Here is a 25,313-nt window from a genome sequence, read left to right as displayed (position 1 = left end):
CACCTCCAGAAGGTGGTGCTTGGGGAACATTGCTCGGCACCCTGGACTCTCCAGTATGGGGTTCCGCAGGGGTCAGTTCTGTCCCCCATGCTGTTCAACATCTACATGAAACCGTTTGGTGCGGTCATCCGGAGTTTGGAGTGCGTCGCCATCAGTATGCTGAGAACACGCAGCTCTATTTCTCCTTTTCATCTTCTTCAGGTGATGCTGTCAATGTGCTGAACCGGTGCCTGGCTGCGACAATGGACTGGATGAGGGCTAATAAACTGAGGCTCAATCCAGACAAGACTGAGATGCTGTTAGTGGGTGGTTCTTCTGACCAGATGGTGGATGTCCAACCTGTCCTGGATGGGGTTGCACTCCCCCTGAAGGAGCAGGTTCGTAGCTTGGGGGTTCTCCTAGAACCATCTCTGTCACTTGAGGCTCAGGTAGCCTCGGTGGCATGGAGTGCCTTCTACCAACTTTGGTTGGTGGCCCAACTACATCCCTATCTGGACAGGGATAACCTGGCTTCAGTTGTCCATGCTCTGGTAACCTCCAAATTGGATTACTGCAATGCACTCTACGTGGGGCTGCCTTTGAAGATGGTTTGGAAACTGCAGCTTGTGCAAAATGCAGCAACCAGATTGGTAACAGGGACCAGATGGTCCGAACATATAAAACCGATTCTGGCCCACTTGCGTTGGCTGCTTGTATGTTTCCGAGCTCAATTCAAGGTGCTGGTTTTGACCTATAAAGCCTTACACGGCTTGGGACCACAATACCTGATGGAACGCCTCTCCCGATACGAACCCACCCGTACACTATGGTCAAGATCAAAGGCCCTCCTCCAGGTGCCTGCTCCAGGGGAAGCTCGGAGGGTGGCAACAAGGGAGAGGGCCTTTTCAGTGGTGGCCCCCAAATTATGGAATGATCTCCCTGACGACGTGCACCTGGCACCAACACTATTATCTTTTCGGCGCCAGGTCAAGACTTTCCCCTTCTCTCAAGCAGTTTAGCATGTGTTTTAAATTGTTTTTATATTGTTTTAAATTTTAAAATTGTGCTTTAAATTGTTTTTAAAATATGTGTTTTAAATTGTATATTTGTTTTAATGTTTTTGATTGCTGTAAACCGTTCTGACCATATACAAATTAGCCTAATCACTACTGCCAGGTTAGCTCACCAGCAGAGGAAAGGACCCGCTAGAGGGCTCCCTCAAACCTGCCTTCCTGCTAGGGAGTAAGCACCACTGGAAACAGTGAGGCTTCCTTCAAATACATAGGAAGCTACTGTATAATGAGTCAGACTATTGCCCCATCTATCACAGTATTGTCTACACTGGCAGTGGCTCTCTAGGGTTTCAGGGAGGGTACACATTTCCAGTCCTACCTGGAGATGTCAGGGATTACAGGTGTGAAGGAAAAAACTGGAGAAATTCCAGGAAATCACTCCAACCCCATTTAAAAAGAAATCTGGGGGAGTAGGTTCAAAAAATTGGGGGAAAAGTCCTCTTTTCCAAAATTTTCCAGGCCTTCACATCTCTACTGAGGATTGAACCTTGGACCTTCTGAATGCAAAGCAGAAATGCTCCCACTGAGCTATGGCTCTTCCCCTTAAATATTTTTAGGACTGTGCTGTAAGGCTGCATTCCTGTGCACACAGCAGCAATTCTGGCTATGGTCTGAAGGCACATGAGGCCACCACCTTGCTGAAGCTAAGCAGGTCTGGGTCTGGTCAGTGCCTGGATGGGAGACTGCCCAGGAACCACATGTATGCCGCCTTGGGTTCCAAGGTGAAAGAAAGGTAGGGTATAAATGCAACAAGTAAATAAATAAATTCCCATTGAAGCCAGGAAGACTTACTACATAGGAAATATGAACAAGATCAGGCTGCACAATGTAACTGGCAGACATTTTGGCATTTGTAAGTGACATTGCTTGATTTGGCTCGGTACAGTCATTGGGCTAGAAATAGCAAGGCAGGAGGCTTGATGGGGTAAATGTGTGCTTTAGAGCAAAATATGTACTACTTTGAACTCCCTACAAAATTTGCCGTGAGGGCCAATAAGATTTTGCTAATGCTCAGGGTTCTTTTTTCCTGGCTGCCTACACTTTAAGGCAGAATTCAGTTACTTCCCTCTACACCAAAACAGAATTATCTTCTCTTAAACTGGGAACGCAATCAGAAAACATCCTCTGTTAATTTGACTTTATCATCTGCAGGCATCAGGGTGCAAATAAAGTGCTATCTTCCTTGATAGCTCAGCACTGTGTAAACACACACTGCAATGGCAGCTGTGCATGGGATGAACCAAAAAATAGCCCAAGGGTGAAGTGGAGGGGGGGGCACATGCACATAAAGTGTTGCTTTAAAATAAGTTACTTTAAAAAATATCAGCCTGTTAAAATCTCTACCTACTACTAGCAATATGCTTTTCCAGAAGATTATGTCAGACAATTATGAGGGGCTAGGATATTGCTGTTAGTTTTAAAATTAAATCTGAGAGCCTGAGGTTGACCGTTTTGTGGGCTAGATACCAGATTCTGTGCTCATATGACAAATCTACAGGCGTACAGAGTACATGCAGCTGTTTCCATACAGCTGTGATGAACCTTCCTGTTCTTTTCCGTTTACAACTAAAAAGCATGCAAATTGTGATGGGGAGGGTTTTTTTACTGGCTGACCCCTTTACGAGGTCCGTTACACATGCTCATTTGCATCTCCTATTTTTCTCCTTGCAGGCCCCTGGATGAGGCGCAACCAGAACTCCTCCGGCACTCTCACGAATGGCTTCTCTGCCTCCTCTCCAGACCCTGGCCCTTCAGGTGGGGGCAGGAGTGGAGACATCCTGCCTTTCTCAAATAGCCTGACAACAATGCTTGCCTCTCGCAGGAAAAGGCTAGGAGGGAGACCCATGGCCGAAACACGGGGCACCATCAAGGTGGATCTTCCCAATCAACAGCGCACAGTGGTGAGGGAGCCTTTCGGACAGTGAGAGACTATCACATTCACTGTTGATTATAAACAGTCCCAATTGTAGCATCCTTTAAGGCAGGGTGGGGAACTTGTGGCCCTCCAGATGTTGTTGGACTCCAACTCCCATCAGCTCCAGCCAGCATGGCCAATGGTCAGGGATGATGGGAGTTGGAGTCCAGCCACAGCTGGAGTACCATGGGTTCCCCAGTCCCCATCCTTGGTTTAGGGCTTCAGTCTTCACCTGGTGGGTCACAACCCAAAACTGGGTCATGCCCTGATCTAAAGTGAGCAACCTTTTAGGTCAACAGAATTGCCTCTCTCGTCTGTTTGCTTCCCGTTGTTAAGGGAAGGGGAAAAGATGGAGTTAGAGAGAGGGGAGGGGGAGAGAGAGAGAGGAAGAGGAAAACAAAAACAAAGAGGAGGCATGAAAGTGAAGAAGGATGTATATGGTAAAAAAATAGATAAATAAAAGTAGGTTTCATTGTTTGCAGGTGAATTCTGGTGGTTTCTTTCTATTATAATAAATATATTTGATTTGTTGTGATTTTTTTGTTTAATCTGTTTTTGCTGTATTTTTATGACATTTTAATGGTTCTTGTCAGTTCTGAATTTGCTTCAGCAGTTCAGTTTTGAACTAGAAAGGTGGGATGTAAATATTGCTACTAAATGCATAATCCTGTGTTTGAAATTATTGAGGACTGTCTTGAAACATCTGGAATGAAAAGCAGGATATATATTTTGGAGGGGAAAGATGATATATGAAATTATGGTTCTTTAATAGATTCCAGAGTTGAATTCCTTTGATTCCCATTTTATAAGTGAAGCAACTGAAGCTGAGTTTAGCCATCCAGTGAATTCAGAGATCCAGTTTCAAATTGGACTATAACATCATAGAGGCCACCATTACAGGGATTTGAACCACAGCTGGAATGTTTATTTTAAAAAAAAACAATTGAAATGACAATATAGATTTTGACCACCTGTGTAGATTTCTCTTAGTTATCTGGTAGGTTTTCGTTTGGTTTTGGTTTTTTGGATCAGCCTGCGCACTATGAAAATGCTATAATCTGTCAAAGATCAAATTCTATCAAAGTTCCAACATGTGTTGTTAAATTTTAAATACTATTTCATATCACCCATCAAAAGAATTACTAGAATTAAAATATTAAATGTTGATATAAGATATAGCTGTGCATCAAATATTGGGCCGGTGTTTGACATCAAAGGTCACAGAGGAAGATTTTGAGTCTATTCAAGGGCAGGGGATTGGTTGAATCCAGTTTTCATCAACCCAAATTGGCCTTGCCATCTACTAACTGTCTAGGCAAGTGGACAAGAGTCAAACAGGGATCAGAGCCTGTTGCTTAACTAAGTTCCCAGACCAATAAGGAAATCTAGTAAACTTTCCTTTCCAGGAGCGCCCAGTAGCCAGTCTGGGTGGGTGGGGCCAGTCCAGAGGATGCTTGATGCCCCAGGAAGATACTCCAAGCTGCAGTTCTTTTTTTTTTTTTCAATAATTTTTATTCAGATTTTCATAAAACATACAAGACAAAATCATAAAACATTCAAAGACAAAAAACAAAATCAAAAATAGTTAAACAAAAAGAAAAAAAAGAAAAAAAAAAAACAAAAATAAAAAATAAAGAGTAAAATATTGACTTCCCATTTGTCAAAGATCAAATCAGTTATAAGTCTATAATATATAACAATCCTGTCTCTTAAGTCATATTATAAAATCACTTTCCTCCAGTAGTTATCTTACTTAATCATCAAATCTCATAAACATTACTTTATTCTTTCCACAAAAAGTCAAAGAGAGGTTTCAATTCTTTAAGAAATATATCTATCAATTTTTTTTTCCAGATAAGCATATCGATTAATCCATCTCATTACTAATTATGATAATCTTGTTGTCATAACCATAGTCAAAATAAACATTTCAATTAATCCATCACATCAGAATCTGTTAGGTTCAATAATTTCAGTAGCCATTGTTCTATTATCCCTATTAGTTCCATTTTCCATCTTCCATCTTCAGTAGTCTTGTTAAGTCCAGTAATTTCAGTATCCAATCTTCCATTATCAGTATTCCATAATAATCTTGCTGTCAAAGCCATAGTCATATAGTAAGAGTCTGATGGGAATTACCTCTATCCCAAATATTTTCTTGCCATCCATTCTGAATAGGTTGCTGAAATACTGCTGTAAAATCATATCTCTGTTCTTTTTTTCAAAATACACTGGGTCATCTCTTGAAAGTTTTTCCATTGTCACATGGCTGCAGTTAATTCCATAGATTTTCTCTATATTGGGCTCCATCACATCATTCCAGTCCAGAAGATTATCCATGCCATTGATAACTTTATCTCTAGAATCTTCATTAATTTCTTCAGAGATAACATTGAGTTCCAAACAATAGATTTTATTTCTAAAGTCCATAGACTCCAAATCTTGTTCCTGTTCCACGTTTGTTCCAATCTCCGGGATCTCCTCTCTCACAGGGACCCCTGTTCCAGTCTCCAGGGTCTCCTCTCTCACAGGGACCCCTGTTCCAGTCTCCAGGGTCTCCTCTCTCACAAGGACCCCTATGTCTTTAATCTCCTGTGTCTCCAAACAATAAATTTTGTTTCTAAAGTCCATAGACTCCAAATCTTTTTCCTGTTCCACGTTTGTTCCAATCTCCGGGGTCTCCTCTCTCACAGGGACCCCTTCCAGGGTCACCTCTCTCACAGGGACCCCTATATCTTTAATCTCCTGCTTCATTTTACTCAATTCAATTTTCAGCTCCTTACAACCCTGTCGCAGGTTTTGTTTCGTTATCTCAATCTCATCCATTATTTTCTGAAACATAGTTATTTCCAGCTTCTCAGCCACTTTCTTAATTGCCATTTTAAAAGAAAAATATAGGAAAACCACTTCTTATTTCAGCAACAATTGGGTTAATACTCCAAACTTGGTGACATCACAGTATAAACAGAGCAGACAGCCTTATCTCTCCATGCTAAAGTAAACAAAATGCAGTTCCCAGGATCGAAACAATTAATGGCGGTCGTCAGAAAACAGATTCGTCAAAATAAAATAAACCAAAAAGAGAGTAGTCTCAGACAATATAATATTCTTCAAAATAAAAATCTGGAATAGAAATCCCTCTTCTGTGTATATCTTTAGAATGCAAATCCAGGACAGCTTTTTGCAACAAAAACAGAGATAAGCTATTAATTAGTGAGTAGCAGAGAGAAGTTATGGCTCCCCAGTGAGATGTCAAAAACCGATCAATCTGGCAAATCTCTTTTAAACAGCAACAATTTAAGTCAAGTAAAAGAAAAATATAGAAAGAAGGGTGCTTGCCTGTTAGTGCGTTCTCTCTTAGAAGATAAGATGAACGTTCGCTTTTCCAGATAGAGCTTGTTGTTAAAAATCCGTCCCACCTTCGTCGGCTGGACCTCGTCCCATAAATTAATGAGATCTGGTCGTCCCAACAAAAATAGGCTTTGAGGTTAATCTCTTCGTTTCTCCCTACCCGGGAGAAGTTTAATCAGTCAAAAAAAGAAAAAATCTGACTGATATATCTGAATAAGCTTCTTTTGAGGCAGGAGCCCGTCTCAAAAGCAGGCACAGGCTAAGTCACCCTTCCCGGAAGTGTCCAACTGATAGTTCACCACTTAGCGGAACTGCACACAGAACCAGAGATTCCCAGTTCTAGCTCCTGACTAACCAGGCTGGAGTTTTGAACCCAGGTCCAAGTCTTGGCAGTCTATTCCATACTGGCCCTTCTTCAGCATGGACAAGACTAATGGGGGGGGAGTAGAGATCAAAGCTGCACCGCAGCAGGGCTGAGAACAGGGTCTGTAAGGTCAATTCAACAACGTCTCCCTGTTCCCCAGTTGACCACTTCCTGCCTTGCCCACGCAGTTCCTTCCTTCCTCTCAGGTAACTGTCCGGCCGGGTACAACTGTCTATAGCTCCCTGGACAAGGCCCTGAAGGTTCGTGGGCTCAACCAGGACTGCTGTATAGTCTACAGGAAAAGGGGTGATGGGTGAGTAGCTCCAATCAGGGAGCAGAGAGTGCCATCAGAGGGGTGGAAGGCAGGTGAGGAGCTGTGGATCATCCACCTGGCTGGGTGCTGGAAGGAGCAAATGAAAAATAGCATTGTATAACCAGGAATAGACACGCATGCACGCGCACGCACAAATTCTGCATCATGGATATCCAGAGTTGGTGCTTCATGTAGGGTGAATTTTACATGCACATCAATGGCTAATTAAATAGGGTTGTTAAATGGAATTTCCATTTTCAGGAGCTGTGTATCTCTGAAGGCCAGTTGATCGAGAGCAACAACAGAGGGCTGTTGCCTTCATGCCCTCCTCACAGGATTCTCAGAACCATCGGCTTGGCCCTTTTCAAAAATGGGGTACTGGACTAGATAAACTCTTGGCCCGGCCTTCCCTCACCTGATGGGAGTTGTAGTCAGCACAGCCATTCTGGGTAGAGCTGCAGGGAGTTGTAATCCAAAACCTCTGGAGGGCTCCAGTTTGATGAAGGCTGTGTTAGGAAGTCTGTTGCTTGCAAACATGTTAAGAAGGCAGATTATTTGGGCAGGAGTCTACACATTTATTCATGTTTATTTTTTAAAAAAGATGTAATCTGCCTTGATTTTTTTTAATGAACTTGTAAAGACATTACAGGTCTTTATACATAATCAGACTGGTGGGAGAGAAAGCAGCATGTGCTGGGAAAGGCCTTATTGTCTGAGGTTCAAGACCCTCAGGCCTTCTAGATCTCTCTTGCTTGTTAGTCCTGTCTTTTCATCAATTCCATGTGTCCTCTGTTTTCTCTCTCCATTTGCACTCAGAGATGGACAAACAGCCCCCAGATCACTCTCTGTCTGGGTTTGTAAGAGTTCCTTTCATATATATATATTTTAAAGTGAGGTGGTTTGCAGCTTACTGGAAGGAATGCTTGCAGAGCTCAGGTGGCCAATCTGCCGCCTTAGTGGTAGTAAGCCAGGCTCCTTCCCATTTCAGTTTTCCCCCTTAGCGGTGGTATGAATTTGTGGGTTGGCTTTTTTACCTACAAAGGGAGGGGGCAGAACTGGTAAAGGAGGGCTAGCAGATAAAGTTAGGTGAGCACTGTTTTGAGGCCTAGTCCAGACTCAAATGGTTTGGAGTCCAAATGGAAATGGATTGCAACTTCTCAAGCAAGGAGAAATACTTGACCATCATCCACATACCCTTCTCCCAGGGTCCCCTACCTCAGCCCATCCCATAAAGCTACATCAGTGTCTTCTAAGGTCCATGGAAGATTTCAGTCCCAGCCAGTTTGACAACTTCCCCTTTCCACATCAAAGCTGGCTGTAAACATTCTGAACGTTTTGCCCCCTGAGCTTTTGGAATGTTTTTAAACATTCCATCCCATCTCTGCTAATCTGTCAGAGGCTTCACCGCCCCAAGCCATGTGCAATATTGGGGTTCTGGGGGCTGCTTTCCTAGTATGAGTACTCCTAAGTAATTGAGGGAAAGGGATGTCCTTGCTAGGAAAGCGTGGGTCTGAGGCACAGAAATGACTTCACCACCATCTTTGTGCCCATCCCCCCACCCAAGGATCCGGTGGACATCTTGCCTGCTTGCAGCCTTGTATCTACTTAGCAACTGCAGTATATTAAGCTGGGAGGGGGATGCTGATGATTGATTACTTCGTATGGTTCCCAATATCTTTACCCTGAGCATCAGCGATCTACTTGGAATTTCATCAGTGTGTGGATAAATTTAGAGTTGCTGGGTTTTTCCAGTGTGCATTGTTTTGAATATGATCATCGGCTATGGCAGTATCATAACTAGAAAGGGAGGAAGCTCGAGGGGAGGGTGGCCTTTGTATCATAGCTGCATTCACATCCGTTCTGTTTGCAGGCAAAAAACTGTCACGGATTGGGAGACAGACCTGGTCAACCTGGAGGGGGCTGAGCTCCTTGTGGAAGTCCTGGAAGATGTACCGCTTACTGTGCACAATTTTGTGAGTCATGGGAGACCCTACCATAGCATGTGTTCTTGCCCAACACACCCTAGTGCAGGCATGCCCCAGGCGTAAAAGCGCGTTAGGCCCCTTCCTCACCCCAGGAAACTCTACAGGAGCGCCAGCCTGACGAGCTCCGGATGTTCTGGGTGATGATTCCCCTCAGTCCCAGCTAGTGTGGGCAATGGGCCAGGCCTGATGGGAGTTGTAGTCCAAAATATCTGGAGGACATCAGGTTGGGGAAGGCTGCCCTGCAGTAACACACTGGACCGCTGAGGTTGCAAAGTCGCATGATGGAGCCCTTAGACGACCGTACCCCTGTCAAAACGCCCTTTCCTTAAATATTAGACAGGCGCCATCTCTGTTGCTTTTTTGGTGCCTACAAAAGACCTTCCGATTTCATCAAGCCATTTAAGTAGAGACCTTATCCCAGGCGGCATCAGTGTTGGAACTGGTTTTGAGATATTTTTAGTGCTCTGTCATTTGTTAGGGAGAAAGGGCAGGATATAAATTTAAAAATAAAAATAGAACTGAGTTAAAAACTTGTTCTCGGCTTGTTATACCAGATGCCCACACAGCCTTTCGACAGGCTCACCCACCTGCCGACCCTTGCGCTTTAAGAAGGTCCCAGCCCTGACGCATCCGGTGCCTCTTCTCCTCCCTCTGACCTGGATCTTGTTTCTTTGGGCAGGTCCGAAAGACCTACTTCAATCTGGTCTTCTGTGATTTCTGCCTTAAGTTCCTCTTCCACGGCTTCCGCTGCCAGACATGCGGCTACAAGTTCCATGAGCACTGCAGCAGCCGCGTGCCTACGGTCTGCCTCAACCTGGCCACTATGCATAAGCCGTGAGTATCCTCTGGGCTGCCACGCCGTTCCCTGCCCTGCTTCAGGTGCCGTCTGAAGTCCCCATTCCTCTTGCGTTGAGCATAACCTTTCCTCTTTCTGCGTAGCGTTTACAGCCACGAACCCTGGCAGTATCCTTCATTGTGGCAGGATATTGTCCCGACAACCCCAGTCCAGCCGAGTCACGAGCCGATGACCCCACAAGCTATCCGGTAAGAGATTTGTGCACACTCCATCCGCGTAAAAGGGCTAGTGATCCAGAAATCGCCACCAGGGGTAGTATGGAGCCAGAGAGGGACTGATCGGGCATCTGGTTGCATCTATAGCAGGGGTTCCCAAACTGGTCTGTGGACCCCCAGAGAGTCAGGTGGTCCATGGCCACATCTGTGGATTTCCAACACAAGATGGGAGACGGCACATCCATTGCATTAACTTATTTGTATTGATTTTTAATTGTGTTTTTGTTGCTTCTTTTGTTTCTTATATACTGTATTTCATTGTATTACAGTTTGGATTGTATGAAATACAGTATATAAGAAACAAAAGAAGCAATAAAATACAGCTAAAGACGATACAGCAATGGGCACAGGGCATGACAGTCGCTAAAACAGACCAAAAAAGTCACCAAGTGGTCTGCCAAGACCATCAGCGATTTTCAAGCGGCCCAAGGCAGGGAAAGGTTTGGGAAGCCCGATCCTACAGCTCACAGTGCACAGGGCAGGCCTCCCTGCTGTGTCACAGGCATTTTCCAGGGAACTGTGAGACCATCCCTGACGCTGCACTCTGAGAGGAGAGCAACTGTAGCCACTGCAGCTACCAAGCAGTGGCTCATGCTTGATAAACTCAAGGAAACATCATGTTCCCTCTTCTTTTTACGACTGAGTGTGTCGCCCTCGTGTTTTTCAAGAGGGAAGCTTGTATTGCTGCATGTTGTGAGTGGAGTATCTGCAGCTGTAGCTCTGCCGTTAGACTAGATTCCCCTCGGTACGCCTGATCCGCTGGTGGCATTGGTGTGGTCTACGCACAGCTTGGATGCAAAGTCCATCCTCCTCCTCTCTTTCAGCTCACGCAAGCAGTTGCCCCTCAGCCAAGACGCCTTCAGCTTCCCCAGCCTTCATGGCGATGGGCAGCGCCTGCAGCGGCACCGCTCAACCTCCACCCCAAACGTCCACATGGTCAGCACCACCAGCCCTGTGGACAGCAGCATGCTTGAGGTAAGGCCTTTCCCCTCTGGGGACACCAGCTCCACTCTGACATTTCTGCCTTCCCTCCCAGGGGAGGCCCATTGCTCACTGGTAGAGCCCATGCGTTGCATTAGGGGTGGGGAACCTGTGACTCACCAGATGTTGTTGGACCCCAGCTCTCATCAGCCCCAGCCAGGATGGCCAATGGTCAGGGATGATGGGAGCTGGAGTCCAGCAACATCTGGGGTGTCCCCATCCCCTGCTCTGCATGCACAAGGTCCCAGGTTCAGTCCCTTGCCCATGTTCAGTCTCTAGGCAAGTCTAGGAAAAGACTGCTTTCTGAAATTCCAGAGTGCTGCTGCCAGTCCGTGTAGACAGTACTGAGCTAGATGGACCAATTTTCTGATTCAGCATAAAGAAACCTTCTATGTCTGTATAGCATCAGGGGGATAAGATCTGGGACATTTGTCCACTAGGGGACACCTGGAAATATGTTCATGTTCTCTTGTGGCTTGTGTGAAACCATGGGACTGGTCTAGGTCAAAAACTAGACATCACAGAGCAGGATGCTAGCCTAGCCTTATGCCTGACATGCTATCTTTCTGTGTGCAGGGAGAGCTCGGGGGGGGGGGAGAGGGAGGGAGTGAATAAACATTCCATCATGTGACATACACACACCCTCACCATCTGCAGTCTGAAATGGTAAAGGGCTCTTTGTGAGGACAGGATACTAGACTGATCCAGCAGGCTTTTCTTATATCTGGGTCTCACAAACTTACAAGACTGTGAATTAGAGCTGATCAGACTGTAAAGTTACATTTAATATTACTCACAACCTTAACTTGATCTACAGATTCGACTCTTAAGAAAAAGTAGGGGTAGGTGAGTTGGGCTTCCCCTGTGTGCCACCTGTAGCACAGGCTGCAGGAATTTGTGGCGTGACTGGACCAAAAGTGGTATGTGGGCGGTGGCGCTGGCTTAGGGTTATCAGAACTTATGAAGAGCCCTGCTGCGTCAGACAAAAGGCCCATCTGGTCTCGCAGTGGCCAGCCAGATGCCTGTGGAAAGCCCAGGAACAGGACTTGGATCCAACCAGTGGTAGGGATGTGAAGGCCTGGAGAAATTTGGAGGGGTGAGGCACACTTTTTTCATTCCTTCTTTCATTTTTGTTTTTTTTTTGGTGGGGAACACTTTCCCCATTTTTTCCAGGCCTTCACATCTCTAAGCAGGGCTCTCCGCACTTGTGATTCCCAGCAAGTGAATCCTGCCTCCGAATTAGTCTCTCACGTCTCTTTTCTCCCTCAGCCCTGCACTACTCCCTGGCTCAGTAGACTTAGAGCCGTTCCAAGGGACCGATGCAAAGGGCAACCCTTTGTACCATGGTGCCCCACTCCTTTGGGAGGTGTGACCCTTTAACCAGATTTACAGCAGTGCTTACAAACATAGAGCAGAAGTGCCCTAAGTGAGTTGAGGCTGCAGGAACAGACTCTTTCAAAAGTCTCCCAGGTCTGTAGCTAATGTAACCTGGGGAAGATTCTGTCCCCACCCAGAATAACAGTAATCAGTTAGTCATTGGTGGCGGCCTAGTTCTTACAGAGGTGCTAAATCTCTTTCTGGGCAACTGTACCTTTTCAGACTGCAGGTGAGGACTCGTGTCTTGGAATGCTCCTCCTTACACAAATAATGACTCCCTGCATAACGAAAAATAGTGTGTCAGGGGGAAGCCCCGGCAGAACCCTTCTCGCTGATATGCTGGTTTTCTTTGTGAATGGATTGGGGCGCAGGGGGAGTTGTACGGGGAAGTGTTCAGTCATAGGAGTGCTCTGAAGTGGTGCTGCCGAGACACACGGGTTCATGTCCTTATTCAGAGCGAAGCCCAAATCCCCCCAGAGAAAGGGAAACAGAGGTGCTGGCCAATCCTGGGCTCCTGCTGGGAGGAAGGGCGGGATATAAATAAAATAATAAATAAATAAATAAGCCCACTTCTCCCTGTCCAGTCCTTTGCAGCTACCTCCGGAGCTCTTCAGCTTTGCTCCTTTTCCTTTTCAGATCCTAACCAGGAATCACAACACGGAGGGTGAGCGTCTCGGGGCTAGGGGCTAAACAGGAGACCGGATGAAGCTGGTATTGGGGGGTCAGGGGGAGGTGAGGGGCATCGTTCCTGCAGGAGCTGAGTGGCAGGGAGATTGTCCAGGGTCCTTTCCACCAGCAACAACAGCACCAAACTGGAAGTGTGTTGTGGAAATAAACTCCATGGGCCAGTTACCAATTAGCACTAGGGAAGGGGGCATAGCTCAGTGCTTAGAGCACATGCTTGACACACAGGGTCACGTAGGAGGTAACAGGAAAGACCCTCTCTCTGCCTGAGCACTGGACAGCTGCCGCCAGTCAGAGGAGACAGTCCTGGATAGATAGACCAGTGGCCTGACCTGGTAAAAGACCCTATGCTCCATAGTAGTCAGGGCTACCACTGGTCTCCCATCACTACTGCCCTGCTCAGTCCCTTCCCCACCCGGCCGTGCCACGCCCCACTGCTCCAGCTGACCCACACGCAGACAAGTAGCAATTGACGAAGGCAGCGTCACAATCCAGCTCATGGCTTGTAGATCTTAAACCACATTGCTGAAGAATGCTGGGCACTTTAGGGCAGGGGGCGGGGAACGGGTGGCCTTCCATGTGCCACTGGACTTCTACTCCCATCATCCCTGACTTGTGGCTGTTCTGGCTGGGGCTGATGGGAGTTGGAGTCCAGCAGCTTCTGGAAGGACGAGCCACCATTATTGTAAAAGCCTAAGATGGTGGCCAGCACCATGTGAAGAAAAAGACACTTCCTTTTGTTAGTCCTGAAGCTACTGTCAATCCATTTCTTTGGGCAACCTGTGGTAATAAGAAGGGGAGAAAAACATGTCTTCCTTCTTTCTGCACCATTCTTTTTTAAACTTCTATTAGAATTCTGTATTTGCGAGCAGCCACACACTTAGTAAGGAAATGTGGTGTGTGTGTGTGTGTGTGTGTGTGTGTGTGTGTATCTGTCTGTGAAGGAACTCAGTGCATTAAAACTATATATCTCCTTGCCACAGGCGTAGGTGGGCCTGAGCTGCCTCCTCACACCCCACCAGCTCCCCCTGTTTCCAGCATGGCTGTTGTTTCGCCTGGGCGACGCTCCCCACACCCCAAGTCCCCCGGCGAGTCCCCGAGGGAGCGCAAGGCCTCTACTGAAGACAAGAAGAAGCCTGTGAGTGTTGTCTGCATGTGGGGGTGAGGGGTTGAATTTGGTGTTAATGGCTTGGCTATGGCTGCTTCAAAATGGCAACCAAGGAACCAAAACTTCCGGGGCAAGAGAATGAACTTTGCAACCATGTTGGAAGTGTAGCTCTGGATGCTCACAATGGCTGTGTTTTCGGGGTGGGAGAGAGAACAGAGCGGCTACGCTGCGTGCCAGAGAGTTTGTGGCGTGTTAAGGAGCTCAGAGGAGCGGGGCATCATTGTGGAGATGGTTGACGCTGAGGCCCAACCCCATTTTCTCCCTTTGTCCTTTCACTGTGGCTGCTCCCCTTCCCTGGCTCCGCCTCTGGCTTCCTGCAGAAATCCTTGGGCTACCGGGACTCCAGCTATTATTGGGAGGTGTCCCCTGCCGAGGTAACAATGCAGAAGCGCATTGGCACCGGATCCTTCGGCACCGTCTTCAGGGGCCGCTGGCATGGGGATGTGGCAGTCAAGATCCTCAAGGTCACCAACCCCACCTGCGAGCAGGTGCAGGCCTTCAAGAACGAGATGCAGGTGCTCAGGTAGGCTGGGGATCTGCAGTGTCCAAAGGTGGGAAGGCACAGTAGCCTGTGGAGCGGGTGGAGAGAGAGATGTCACTGAGGGCAAAGAGCTGGAGCATTGGCAGGGATGCCTTTGATGCCATCCTCTTTCCTCCCTCTCCCACTGGCTTCTCAGGAAGACACGCCACGTGAACATCCTGCTCTTCATGGGGTTCATGACCCGCCCCAGCTTTGCCATCATCACCCAGTGGTGTGAAGGCAGCAGCCTCTACCAGCACCTGCATGTCCAAGAGACCCCCCTGGAGATGATGCAACGGATCGACGTGGCCCGGCAGACAGCGCAGGGCATGGAGTGAGTATGCAAGCAGGGAGTCCTAACTGGAACTCCCATAGTCAGAGGCAGTCTATCTTTTGAGTACCGGTTGCAGGCAGACCATCAGCGGAGAGGGCTGTTGCTTATGGGCTTCTCAGAGATGTCTGGCAGGATGCTGGACCAGATGGCCCTCAGCCTGATCCAGCAGGGTTATTCTTACGCCTGTAAGAGTTGGATGTACAAAGTGGGTAAGATGGAGATGGTTGAAAGGTTTCAGGCATCCATGGGCAAAGTCCTGTTCCCTCAAAGGCCAAGTACGTGGGGCTAAGAGGCGGGTACGCAAATGGTAGTCAGGCCGGCTGACTGACTAGCAGCCTGGAGTTCTGTGGGAGAGAGCTCAGTGGCCATTCGCAACAATGACTTGCGTGGCGACTGAGGAAATGCAGCACATCTAGGAAGTCTGTAGCAGGCAGTGGTACAAGATTGGCAATTTAGAGTCACCTGACTCCCAGGACCGGCTGTGATGACAGTGTTCGTGCCCTGACTGCCATGGCCAGCAGCCGGGGGCCTAGGGAACCAGTGCCTGACCTGCACTGCTCCTGTTTCAAGCTCCACCGGATCTGAGAAGGGAGCTGGAGGAGGGGTTTAGCAGATGGGCATTTATTCTTTCATCCATTCACTTATCAAGAGATTTTCTTAGTGCCCTTTGCCAAAAGGCCACCAGGCAGTTTACAGCATAAAAATGTGACAGCCATACAGCACAAGAACTTAAAAGCTGTGATTTCCCTCCAACTCATAATAAAAGCAGCGGCAACAAAAACAATTCAGAAATTGCTGCAGTCACAATTCCCCTCATCCAAAAGCCTGCCAGAGGAGGTGTGTCTTCACCTGTCTCCTAAAAGAGATCCATGATGTCCCTTCGGTGTACCTGAGTGGAGAAAGCGTCCCAGAGACGCGGAACTTCATTGAGTGTGTGATTGGGGGGAGAAGCAAGCGTTGCAGTGGGTCGTATCCAATGCTAGCCCTACTCGGAGTAGACCCATTGAAATTAACAAACCTAAGTTAGTCACGTCCATTAACATCAGTCGGTCTTCTCAGAGCAGGGCTAGCTTGGATGTAGCCCAATGAGTATTTGTGCCATAAGAGAGCAGAGAGGGTATGCTGTCATACAGGAGCAAGGAATCTTTTTTTCAGCCTGAGGGCTGCCTTCTCTTCCGGGCAACCTTCCAGGAGCCGTAAGCCAGTGGTGGGCGGGGCCAGATGAAACGTGGGTGGAGCAACAGATGTAAACGTTACCTTTGCACAGCAGGCTGGTTTCTACACATGCTGGCACATTCCTCTCTGTCCTCCTTCGCGAGCAAGAGACCTTATGAGAGGTCAAGGATGTCTCAAAGCCAGGCAAAAACACTCCAGGAGGCTGCGAAGGAGGGCCAGGGAGGGGTATGACTGGGGAGGGGGAGGGGGCCAGGGCCAAATAGAGAGGCCTGGAGGGCCACATTCAGCAGTCGGGCCTGAGGTTCCCCGTTCTTGCCCATAGTAGGAGTAGCCACATGGTGGATTCTGAACCACAGCAGCCAAATACGGAGAATGAAGAAAAGTCCTGAACGGTGCTGATCCTCACTCTGTGTTTGTGCATGTGCAGGGTGTATGTGACACCCTTGCTAATGATGACTGTCCAAGCAACAGATGCTGATCATCATTCTCAGTCTCTCTCTCTCTCTCTCTTTTTCTCCCAGTTACCTTCATGCTAAGAACATAATCCACCGAGACCTCAAATCCAACAGTATCCTTCCCTTCTAGCTCACCTCACCTCAGGGGGCAGGGTGGCCATTCAGAGGTCTTTTGCTGTGGGGGCTTCAGTTACTTGGAGTTGCCTGACTGGGGTGAGTGGGCAAGAGGTCAAGGATGTCTTAGAGGAAAGGATAAGGGTTGTGTTGGTCTGACCTGCATGACTGAAAGGGTGTTTCGGAGATTTTATTTATTTATTGGATTTATATCCTGGCCTTCCTTCAAAGGAGCCCAGGGCGACAAGATGGCCGAAGCCAACGCATTCTAGTTGACAGGCAGAGCCAACTCTAGTTCCGCTCCCATCCTCCTCCTCCCTGCTGAGTTCCGGAAGGGGCAACACAGACTGAGGAGGAAGAGGAATCTTGACAGCCAGGGCTGCCCCCTGGACTGGTTGTAAGTAAGAAGGAAGGCAGATGGGGACTGGCTGAGGGCAAACAGGTTGCTGGGGCACTGCCCCATTCACTATGGTGGACCAGCATGCATTGCTAGAGCTGATCACAGTGGTAGGTCACTTCAGGCAGAATCCCTCGCAAAGCTCCTTCACTTCCTGCCCTCAGACATCTTCCTGCATGAAGGACTGACAGTGAAGATCGGTGACTTTGGCCTGGCCACCGTGAAGACGCGATGGAGTGGTTCACAGCAGGTGGAGCAGCCCAGCGGCTCCATTCTCTGGATGGTGAGTGGTGGCATGAGGCAAGGCTTTTGGAAAGGGCCAGGGCTCCTTCTGGTTAGAATTTGGGTGGGCAGATGTTGAAGCCAGGGGGAGAAAATGGGTAGGGGAAAAGCAGCGCATCCCACCACACCAGACTTTAACATCTGCTCCGTGCCCCCAGGCGCCTGAAGTGATTCGAATGCAAGACCCCAACCCCTACAGCTTTCAGTCAGACGTCTACTCCTATGGAGTCGTTCTCTACGAGCTGCTCTCTGGGACCCTCCCCTACAGTCACATCAACAACCGGGACCAGGTAAGGACAGAGGGCAGTTTGTTCCAGGGCCGAAATCCCCCTCAAAAAATCTCCTCAGCTTTATTATTCAGTATGGCCAACAGATGGCGCCAAACAGAGAAGGCTTTCTCTAAGCCAGCCCTGATTATTTCTCCCACCACCTTGGCGCTTCTCCCCGGATTTGCCAGTCACTCCATCTGTGCTTGCAGAGTGGAGGGAAAGGGGGCCATTATATCCCTCTTTTTTTGTAATGGGTACATTTCCTTCCTTCCAGATTATATTCATGGTTGGCCGGGGGTACCTGTCCCCCGACCTTAGCAAGGTGCCCGGCAATTGCCCCAAAGCTATGCGCAGGCTCATGGGTGACTGCCTTAAATTCAAGCGTGAAGAGAGACCCCTGTTCCCTCAGGTGAGTCAATGAGTAGGGGTGTGCTTGTGTGTACATTGATTGATTGTTACTTTTGTATCCCTCCCACTTTTTCTCCAAGAAGCTCAAGAAAGGCGGAATATAATTTTAATAATAATAGTTGATACATGGTTTCCCCCTTTCCTGTTCTATCCTCACAACAACCCTGTGAGGGAGGTTAGATTCAAAGAGGGTATGACTAGCTCAATGCCAGCCAGCTGGCTTCATAGCTGAGTGGGGATTTGAAGCTTGGCTTTCTGTCTCCTAGCCCAACACTTTCGACTGCAGCATCACGCTCACACTCATGACAAGATGCTCATCATCTTAGAGGAGCATAAGAAAAAGCTTGCCGATGCAAGCCTAGGTTCCGCCCCGCTCAGCATCCTGCTTCTCGCAGTGGACAGCTAGAAGCCTGTGAGAAGCTCACAAGCAGGGCCTGAGGGCAGCAGCCCTCCTCTCGGTTGCCCCTGAAACAATCATTCGTATTTATGTGTCGCCTCTGAACATGGGATTTTTGTGCATGCAGGTACATGGAGCTGTTTTAGCCTCTGCAGTCCAGAACTGGGCTTGCTAAGCTAGCGTTTAGTGGGAGGCATGCAGTTCCGGTCCTAACTCTTCCCCCCCTCCCCAATTCTTCCAGATTTTAGCCTCCATTGAGTCGCTCCAACGTTCTTTGCCCAAGATCGAACGCAGCGCCTCTGAACCCGCACTCCATCGGGTGGGCCACAATGAAGAACTGACTTTCTTCGGCTTCCCAGCTGCCCTGCGGCTCCGGAGCTAATGTAGCACCAGTGGAACTGCTACCAAAGGCCACGTCCTCCTGGAGGCCAGTATCTGCTTCTCTCAGCCCTCCCTGGGAGAGACAGAGGAGTCGGTCAGTCCCAGGAGGGCAACCACAGGCCCTGGCATCCTGTTGTCTCGCCCAGTCCTGGGCTCTGCAAGGTGGGAGGGGGCGTCCATGTGCATTTTGCCCCCACTCTGAAACCTGTGGTCCTAACAGAGGTTGCCAAAGCAGAACACACCTAATAACGTCCCTGTTCTCCAGTGACTTTGGCTCCATCTTCCCCAGGTGTCTTTTTTTTTTTTATGGGACATATCCTGATTTCAGGATTTTGTAGGTGTCATCGTTTGTTTGCTTAGAAGCTCCAGCACAGAAAAGTGTGGAAGGAAGAAAAGAAAGGTCTGTGGAAAATTAGCTGGAGATGGTGTAATAAAAGGCTAAGCCCTATCTGCATTATGTATGCTGTCTCCCTCCATGTAATCCTTCATTCCTCCCAAGCCCCAACTCCATATCCAAGGCAGCCTCACAGAGGGTCTCTGTGGCTTCTGGAAAATCATTGTTTGTAATACACAAAGAGGGGATCATGTGCCTAGACCTCAAGGATTTTGTTTATGGCCCATAACCTTGAGGAAGGTGGGTTTGCAGCCCTTCCAACAGTTCCAATGAACACACTTCCTTGCCTCATCCCTCCAAGTTTCCATTCTCCCACCCGCATGCACACCTGTCTCCAGCATGTATGTGCAGCTAAGTGAGTAGATTTGAGATTGCTGTTGTACATGACAATCCACACATAGGGATTTACATCAACCCCATAAGTAAGGGATGAAGTGGCCATTGTGTGGGTTCCCAAGCATGTTCAGAGCTAGGGCTCTGGTGTGTTGCAAGCCTCAGGAGCATAGAGTTTCATATCTGTAGAACAGCCACCTGAAATGCTTTCTCTGTGCCTTTAACTTAAAATGTGTTGCCTGCATAGAACTGTTAAAACTCATCTGAGGATAAGGGTGCAATTTCTAAATTTGGGGAGAAGACTGCCTGAAGGGTCAGATTTTGGGTTCTGCTAAAGCAGGGGTAGCTAATAGGGCTGTGCACCACATTCGGCCAAGGCCTGAGCCAAATTGGGCCCATTTGGACGTTTTAGGGCCTCGGCCAAGTCATGTTCTGATAGCCGCAGATCGTTATGAGTTGGATTAGATGACCCAGAGCAACCGGGGGTTATCGGGGCAGGGTATCAACCAGAAAGAAGCAGCACCTGCAGCTCTCACTCTTGCCTGATGAGCAGAGGCAGCAATCCTCTGTGCGTGCCGGTGCTATTTTGAAAAGGGCTTTGCTATCGGAACAGCACATCCTCAGATTGCTTCCTCCTTGCATGATGCTGTTTTGCAAAGAACTTGCCTACTTTGCAAAACAGCATTACGAAGGATAAATTGACCCCGCCCTCAGTTGGGGGGAGGCATGTCCCTCCCCATGCCATATGGTTAATTGGGGGTACTCTAATTAAATATGATCCCTGCCCATCAAATGTATTCGAGGCTGGCTCCAAGCCAGGATAGGTGATCCCTAGCTGACCCAGGGCAGGTCACCTGATGCCCCTCCCCTCTTCTAGGTGTCTTACTGGAACCAGGGAGTACAAATCATCCTGGGTGCTATAGGAAACACCATCCTGTATATCATGTGGGTGAACCTGTACTTCTGTTTTGTAACTCCCAAGTACCTGAGCTCTGAAACATGTTCAAGTCTCAAACTGTGAACACTTTCCCCTTTGGTTCTTTTTTTAAATAGATTTTAACTCAGTGCGTTTAATGGATGCTTATGATTCGGTTTTAAAAGATTGTAAGTGAACATGTTTGTATTAAATTCAGCTTTCATTTTAACCCTGGTTATTTTTTTAGACAAGTAATTGATTTTTGTTTTTTAAATCCAACTTAAATTTTTAAAAACCTGGTAAGTTAAAAAAAAGTTGATTTTTAACAATCGGGACAGATGCACAGGCCACATTCACACATAACCATGGCCTTAGTTTGGGTAACGATCGTGGCTTGTTGGGGAAAATCAAACTAGTGTCTCCTAGTTCACATGTTACAGGAATTCATAGCTTACAGCTTTGGAGTGGACTAGAAATGATCAGCCAATGTGTACCACCACACCGCTTGTTCACAGAAAACCACAATAAACCAAAAACTTTGGCTTATCATTGTGTGTGAACTGGCAAATTTGCGGATATGTAGAATATCATTCTAGGTTATTTTTGCCACCAGGAGGTGCTATTTGCATTTTCCATTTCAGTCACCAAAACACATTGGGCCATTCCTGGAAATGGCACAATCTGGTTCCAGAGGCCCTTTTCCCCTGTGTGTTGTACCTCCCAATAACACAAAAACTAATTTCGTCTCTTCATTTCTCCAGTTTAATATCTTGGTACATATATAACTCTTTCTCTGCACATATATATGTATATATACATATATATATATACACACATACACACACACATCTTTCTATTAGTTTCTTTCCAGCCACAAAACATGTGCATTTTTCCAGCAGGTTTGAGGGTGGTTTTTATTTTATTTTTGTAATATTTATATAATATATATTTATTTTTGTCTTTTACACCACTGATCCATTGAAACTTTGATCCACACAGAGACAGAATCACAGCAATGGGAAAGGCCTCTATGCCCACGAGAACAGTGTGGGAGGGGGGTGCACTTTCCAGACGAGAATAAATAACAGAGATACCAAGTTAGCACTTTAAATTGCCCTCCCCAGATCCCTTAGCTGGGAAGGAGGATCTGTCTGGGGAGAAGAGGTTGTGGAAGAGGAAAGGGATGTGTTACGCAGGGACTGACGGAGCCCCTGGGGTATCTCCCTCCCCAACCTGACAATATGTTGCGAACACAGCTCAAAGCGTCATGTCACGACACAGCTACGACACGCGACTTTGCAGCTACCAGACCATCACACATTAAGTGGCGGTCCCTCCCCCCGCCCCAGTGTTGTTTTTCCAAAGGGGGGGCGGGGGTAGGCGACACAGCTTTAGGGGTATGGGGAATCACAAAAATATAGTGGGAAGTTTCTCTCAAGTTTATATACAAATGGAGTGAAAGGGGAGATCAAACTCTGGGATTTGAACACGACCCCCCCCCCTGAATGTCCACGGGTGTTAGTCTTTTTTATTTTCTACCCACCGACCAAGATGGCAGAAGCATCCCTTGGCTACAGCGGCAGTAGTATGGCTGTTATCTGAGAAGATCGGATTCGTGAGTGGGTTGAGGACTAGATTGTTGAAAGGGACAGAATGGGGTCAAAAAGGGCCATCTTGGTCTTCTTTCTTGTTGGCCAGCTGGCCTTCCATCCAAAAGGCACAACCTTTTGTTGGCCTGAAGTACACACTAGCATCTAGCTCAGGAACAGGGGAAAGTGGTTGGCCCTATCCCGTGCTTTGCAGCTTCTGGGCAATAAGTGAATGTTAAAACACACCACAGTTGTGCATTTGGGAGGCAACGTGCTGGGAGGTTTCTAGGAATGTTGCGATAAGGATGGAGGGGGCAGGTTAAGGCTTGCCCAATTGCTAAGGGGATGGTGGAAAGGGGAGAACCTGTAGCCAAGACGATGGTGCTTCAAGTGGACAGCTACCAAGAGGGAAGCAGGTTGGTTGCAAAGAGGGTGAGTGGCAATTGGTTGGCTTTTTCACAAACAACAACACAGACACAGACATGGCCCCAGGAGGGGTCCCCTCCCTCATGCTATGTACAGAGATCCCCGGAGACCCCTCTCCCCTCCCTTTGCCCCAGCCCTGGGGACTCCCCCTGCCCAGCATCAGGACCGGGAGAAGAGAGCCGGGCACAAATTTTGCATATTTGTGTAGAAGAGATGTGGACTTGAGAAATCTGCAGCCTTAGATTCAAGGAGGACTCCAGGGGAAGCTCGTTACAAGATTGTCTGTTGGGGGGCTTTCATGTGGGGGGGTTGTCAGAGGGAGTAGGTAGCAAAGCATATGGAGAATTGGTTTTCTGAAACAGCAGGAGGTAGCTGGAGCAAAGACGGGGGGAGGGTTCAGTGGGAATGTTGGAAGGGGGGTTGAATGGGGCTCCCTCTTATGGAATGTGTCCCAACAGACAGTGGAGCTCTTGAAATGGATTCAGGGCGAGATGGGAAAATATTTCAGAAGCCCATCTTCTATAGACAGACCTGTGCTTTTGCTTCTTTTTTTTTAATGAGTCCACAATCAGAAGCATCGGCTTCTGGGCCCCTCTGCTATTTCTCTAGTCCCGGTTGCTCCCAGCAGGTGTGGTTACTTTCAAGATAGATTTTAAGGGGTCCTTCTACTGGCTCCCCACACAAACACACACACACACACACCCCTGGGATTGACATTAGCCAAAATGAGCAAATAGCGAGGACTCAACTCAGACACTTTGGAAGGGCCCATCCCTTGTGGCTCAGACAGGGAGGTCCCAGTTGGTGTGGGGCATGAAGAGGAGTGGGGAGAAGAGTCCCAGTAGACAGACATGGAAGGGGGAGTCCTAGGTTGGGGGTTAGGATTGGGGGGGTGATGATTCAAGGGTCCCAGCGTGGAAGGGAAGGAGGGAGTCTCTCAGTCGGAGAAGAGGCTGGCGAAGCTCTGTCGGAGGCTGCGGATGCTCTCAGCACGGACTTCGTCCTGACTAAGGCTGCCCCGTGGCACCGGTGCCTCTGCAAGGGGGAAGGTATTGGTCAGAGACTGGGATTTGCTAAGGAGCAGCGAGGGAGGGATAGGGGGCAGGAAAGAGGGGAGAGGAGAAGGGGAGGCGGAAAGGAGAGATGAGAAACACACTATTAATATCAGGCCAGGCAAGATAACTTGCTTCTTCAGCAATGTGGGGTGGGGTGAGAAAGAAAGAAGGGGATGAATTTGGGAATCATCCCCCACCTTTCTGGGAAAGTGGTAGGAAGCAAGCATAGAGCCGTAAAGGGGGTGGGCAAGACAAGTGAGGGTAGAAAATGCAGTTCACCCACCCAGCTTCACCCTCTAATGTAAAACTGCAAAGATGGCATGTCCAGCAGGGGGAAGCAGAGAGCAGGGAATTGACCTGCAGCAACAAAACATGCTTGAGCGCTCTTCCACAGCAGACAGCATTTGGGGAGGAAAATTCTCAGGCAAATTCTTCTAATTCAGATAATATTATTCTCCCATTCAAGTTCTTTTCAGCATTTCCAATTAGGGATGGAATGTATGGGAAGAAGCCCCAAGGCATGCTGATTTTGTTAAATTGATGCTTACGAGGGCTGCACCAAATATTGGCAAATGAACATTTTCAGTATGAAGACCAGGGCCCCTCCCGGGAGGAGAAATGTTCCCTAAAACCTCAAACATTCACTTTTTTGCATCTGTCTGCTGTCCTCCATTTTTTTAAAAAAATATCTTTAGTGATCCCAGCCAATCTGGGATCATAAAATCAGCCTGATTATGTAATGATATCACACAGCCAATCAGATTTAGCTATTTGATGTCATCACAAAGCCAATTCAGAGTGAGGATAATACTTCCTGCCCTCACTTTGAATGGACAATTTTACTTCTGTTGATCCTTCCCCACCCCCACATTGGAAGGATCTTTTCACAGATAGCACAAACGTTCGTGAAATGCACCTTTTGGCTTAGCCCTAATGCTAATACTGCAGCTTCAAAGGCCATCGATAAGGTTTCCGCTATATATTTTACTTTTTAAAGTTGATTTTCAAAAGCAAAATCTGAAATTCAAGATTTCCAATTTGAATTCTGAAATGTTGCATTTTTAATAAATCAAAACCAGTCTTGTTCTAAAAGCATAGGTCATGGACTGCCTGTATTTGTAGCATGACCACATGGGTGTGCAAAATCTAGTGATGCAGTTTTGTTTTAGGGGTTGTTGTGGTTATTGTTTTTCATCCCTAACTTTCTTGCCCTCATTGCCCTCACTGACTACAAAACATCTTGGGAAAATGCTGCCCAGGAGTGATGGAGCCTTAAAAAAAATCAAAGGGTAGCTGGGAAGGGCTTCTGGTGGGCAAATGAGTTTTAATTCCCTTCCCCCCATCCTCTCTTATCGCTATGCAATTTCCTCCCTCCCTCCACCCCCCACCCCCCTCTGTTACCACAGTCCTAGCCCAGTAATTCCTAATTCATTGGTAAGTGGGCAAAAGCAGAAATTATTATGCAAAACAGCCATATGCAAATACACTTATTTTGCATAGCTCATTCTGAATTTGTATGAAGGGGGCCAGTGGGGCCAAAGTGCATACAGCTCTATTCCCTAAAAGCTCCCTAAAATGGCTGCGAAGGGCATCCAGCACTGCCAAG

General features: G+C 47.6%; 2 protein-coding genes across 10 annotated transcripts in view; one reads left to right on the top strand and one right to left on the bottom strand.

Moving 5' to 3' along the window:
- The window catches only part of ARAF (A-Raf proto-oncogene, serine/threonine kinase), a 40,525-nt gene extending 19,659 nt beyond the window's left edge, over positions 1–20,866 (top strand). For 6 of the 8 annotated variants that reach the window (XM_061614450.1, XM_061614456.1, XM_061614452.1 and 3 more), the window contains 15 exons: positions 2,724–2,953; positions 6,889–6,995; positions 8,866–8,968; positions 9,660–9,814; positions 9,920–10,024; positions 10,876–11,026; positions 13,046–13,073; positions 14,077–14,231; positions 14,582–14,784; positions 14,939–15,115; positions 16,813–16,859; positions 17,422–17,540; positions 17,698–17,829; positions 18,083–18,217; positions 18,855–20,866. In XM_061614450.1, coding sequence (XP_061470434.1) covers positions 2,724–2,953; positions 6,889–6,995; positions 8,866–8,968; positions 9,660–9,814; positions 9,920–10,024; positions 10,876–11,026; positions 13,046–13,073; positions 14,077–14,231; positions 14,582–14,784; positions 14,939–15,115; positions 16,813–16,859; positions 17,422–17,540; positions 17,698–17,829; positions 18,083–18,217; positions 18,855–18,995 — 1,988 coding nt within the window. In that variant the 3' untranslated portion in view covers positions 18,996–20,866. Of the gene's footprint in view, positions 1–1,646; positions 1,786–2,723; positions 2,954–6,888; positions 6,996–7,256; positions 7,371–8,865; positions 8,969–9,659; positions 9,815–9,919; positions 10,025–10,875; positions 11,027–13,045; positions 13,074–14,076; positions 14,232–14,581; positions 14,785–14,938; positions 15,116–16,812; positions 16,860–17,421; positions 17,541–17,697; positions 17,830–18,082; positions 18,218–18,854 lie in introns of those variants that run through there. The other 2 variants (XM_061614455.1, XM_061614457.1) reach the window with 2 other exon arrangements.
- A 416-nt stretch (positions 20,867–21,282) lies between these two features.
- Positions 21,283–25,313, bottom strand: part of SYN1 (synapsin I) — a 113,175-nt gene continuing 109,144 nt past the window's right edge. The window contains exon 13 of one of the 2 annotated variants that reach the window (XM_061614447.1): positions 21,283–23,725. In XM_061614447.1, coding sequence (XP_061470431.1) covers positions 23,590–23,725 — 136 coding nt within the window. In that variant the 3' untranslated portion in view covers positions 21,283–23,589. The remainder of the gene's footprint in view (positions 23,726–25,313) is intronic. The other variant, XM_061614448.1, reaches the window with a different exon arrangement.

Source organism: Rhineura floridana, chromosome 3 (assembly GCF_030035675.1).
Source record: "Rhineura floridana isolate rRhiFlo1 chromosome 3, rRhiFlo1.hap2, whole genome shotgun sequence".
Taxonomy (NCBI): domain Eukaryota; kingdom Metazoa; phylum Chordata; class Lepidosauria; order Squamata; family Rhineuridae; genus Rhineura; species Rhineura floridana.
This window is presented reverse-complemented; position numbering and strand designations above follow the sequence as displayed.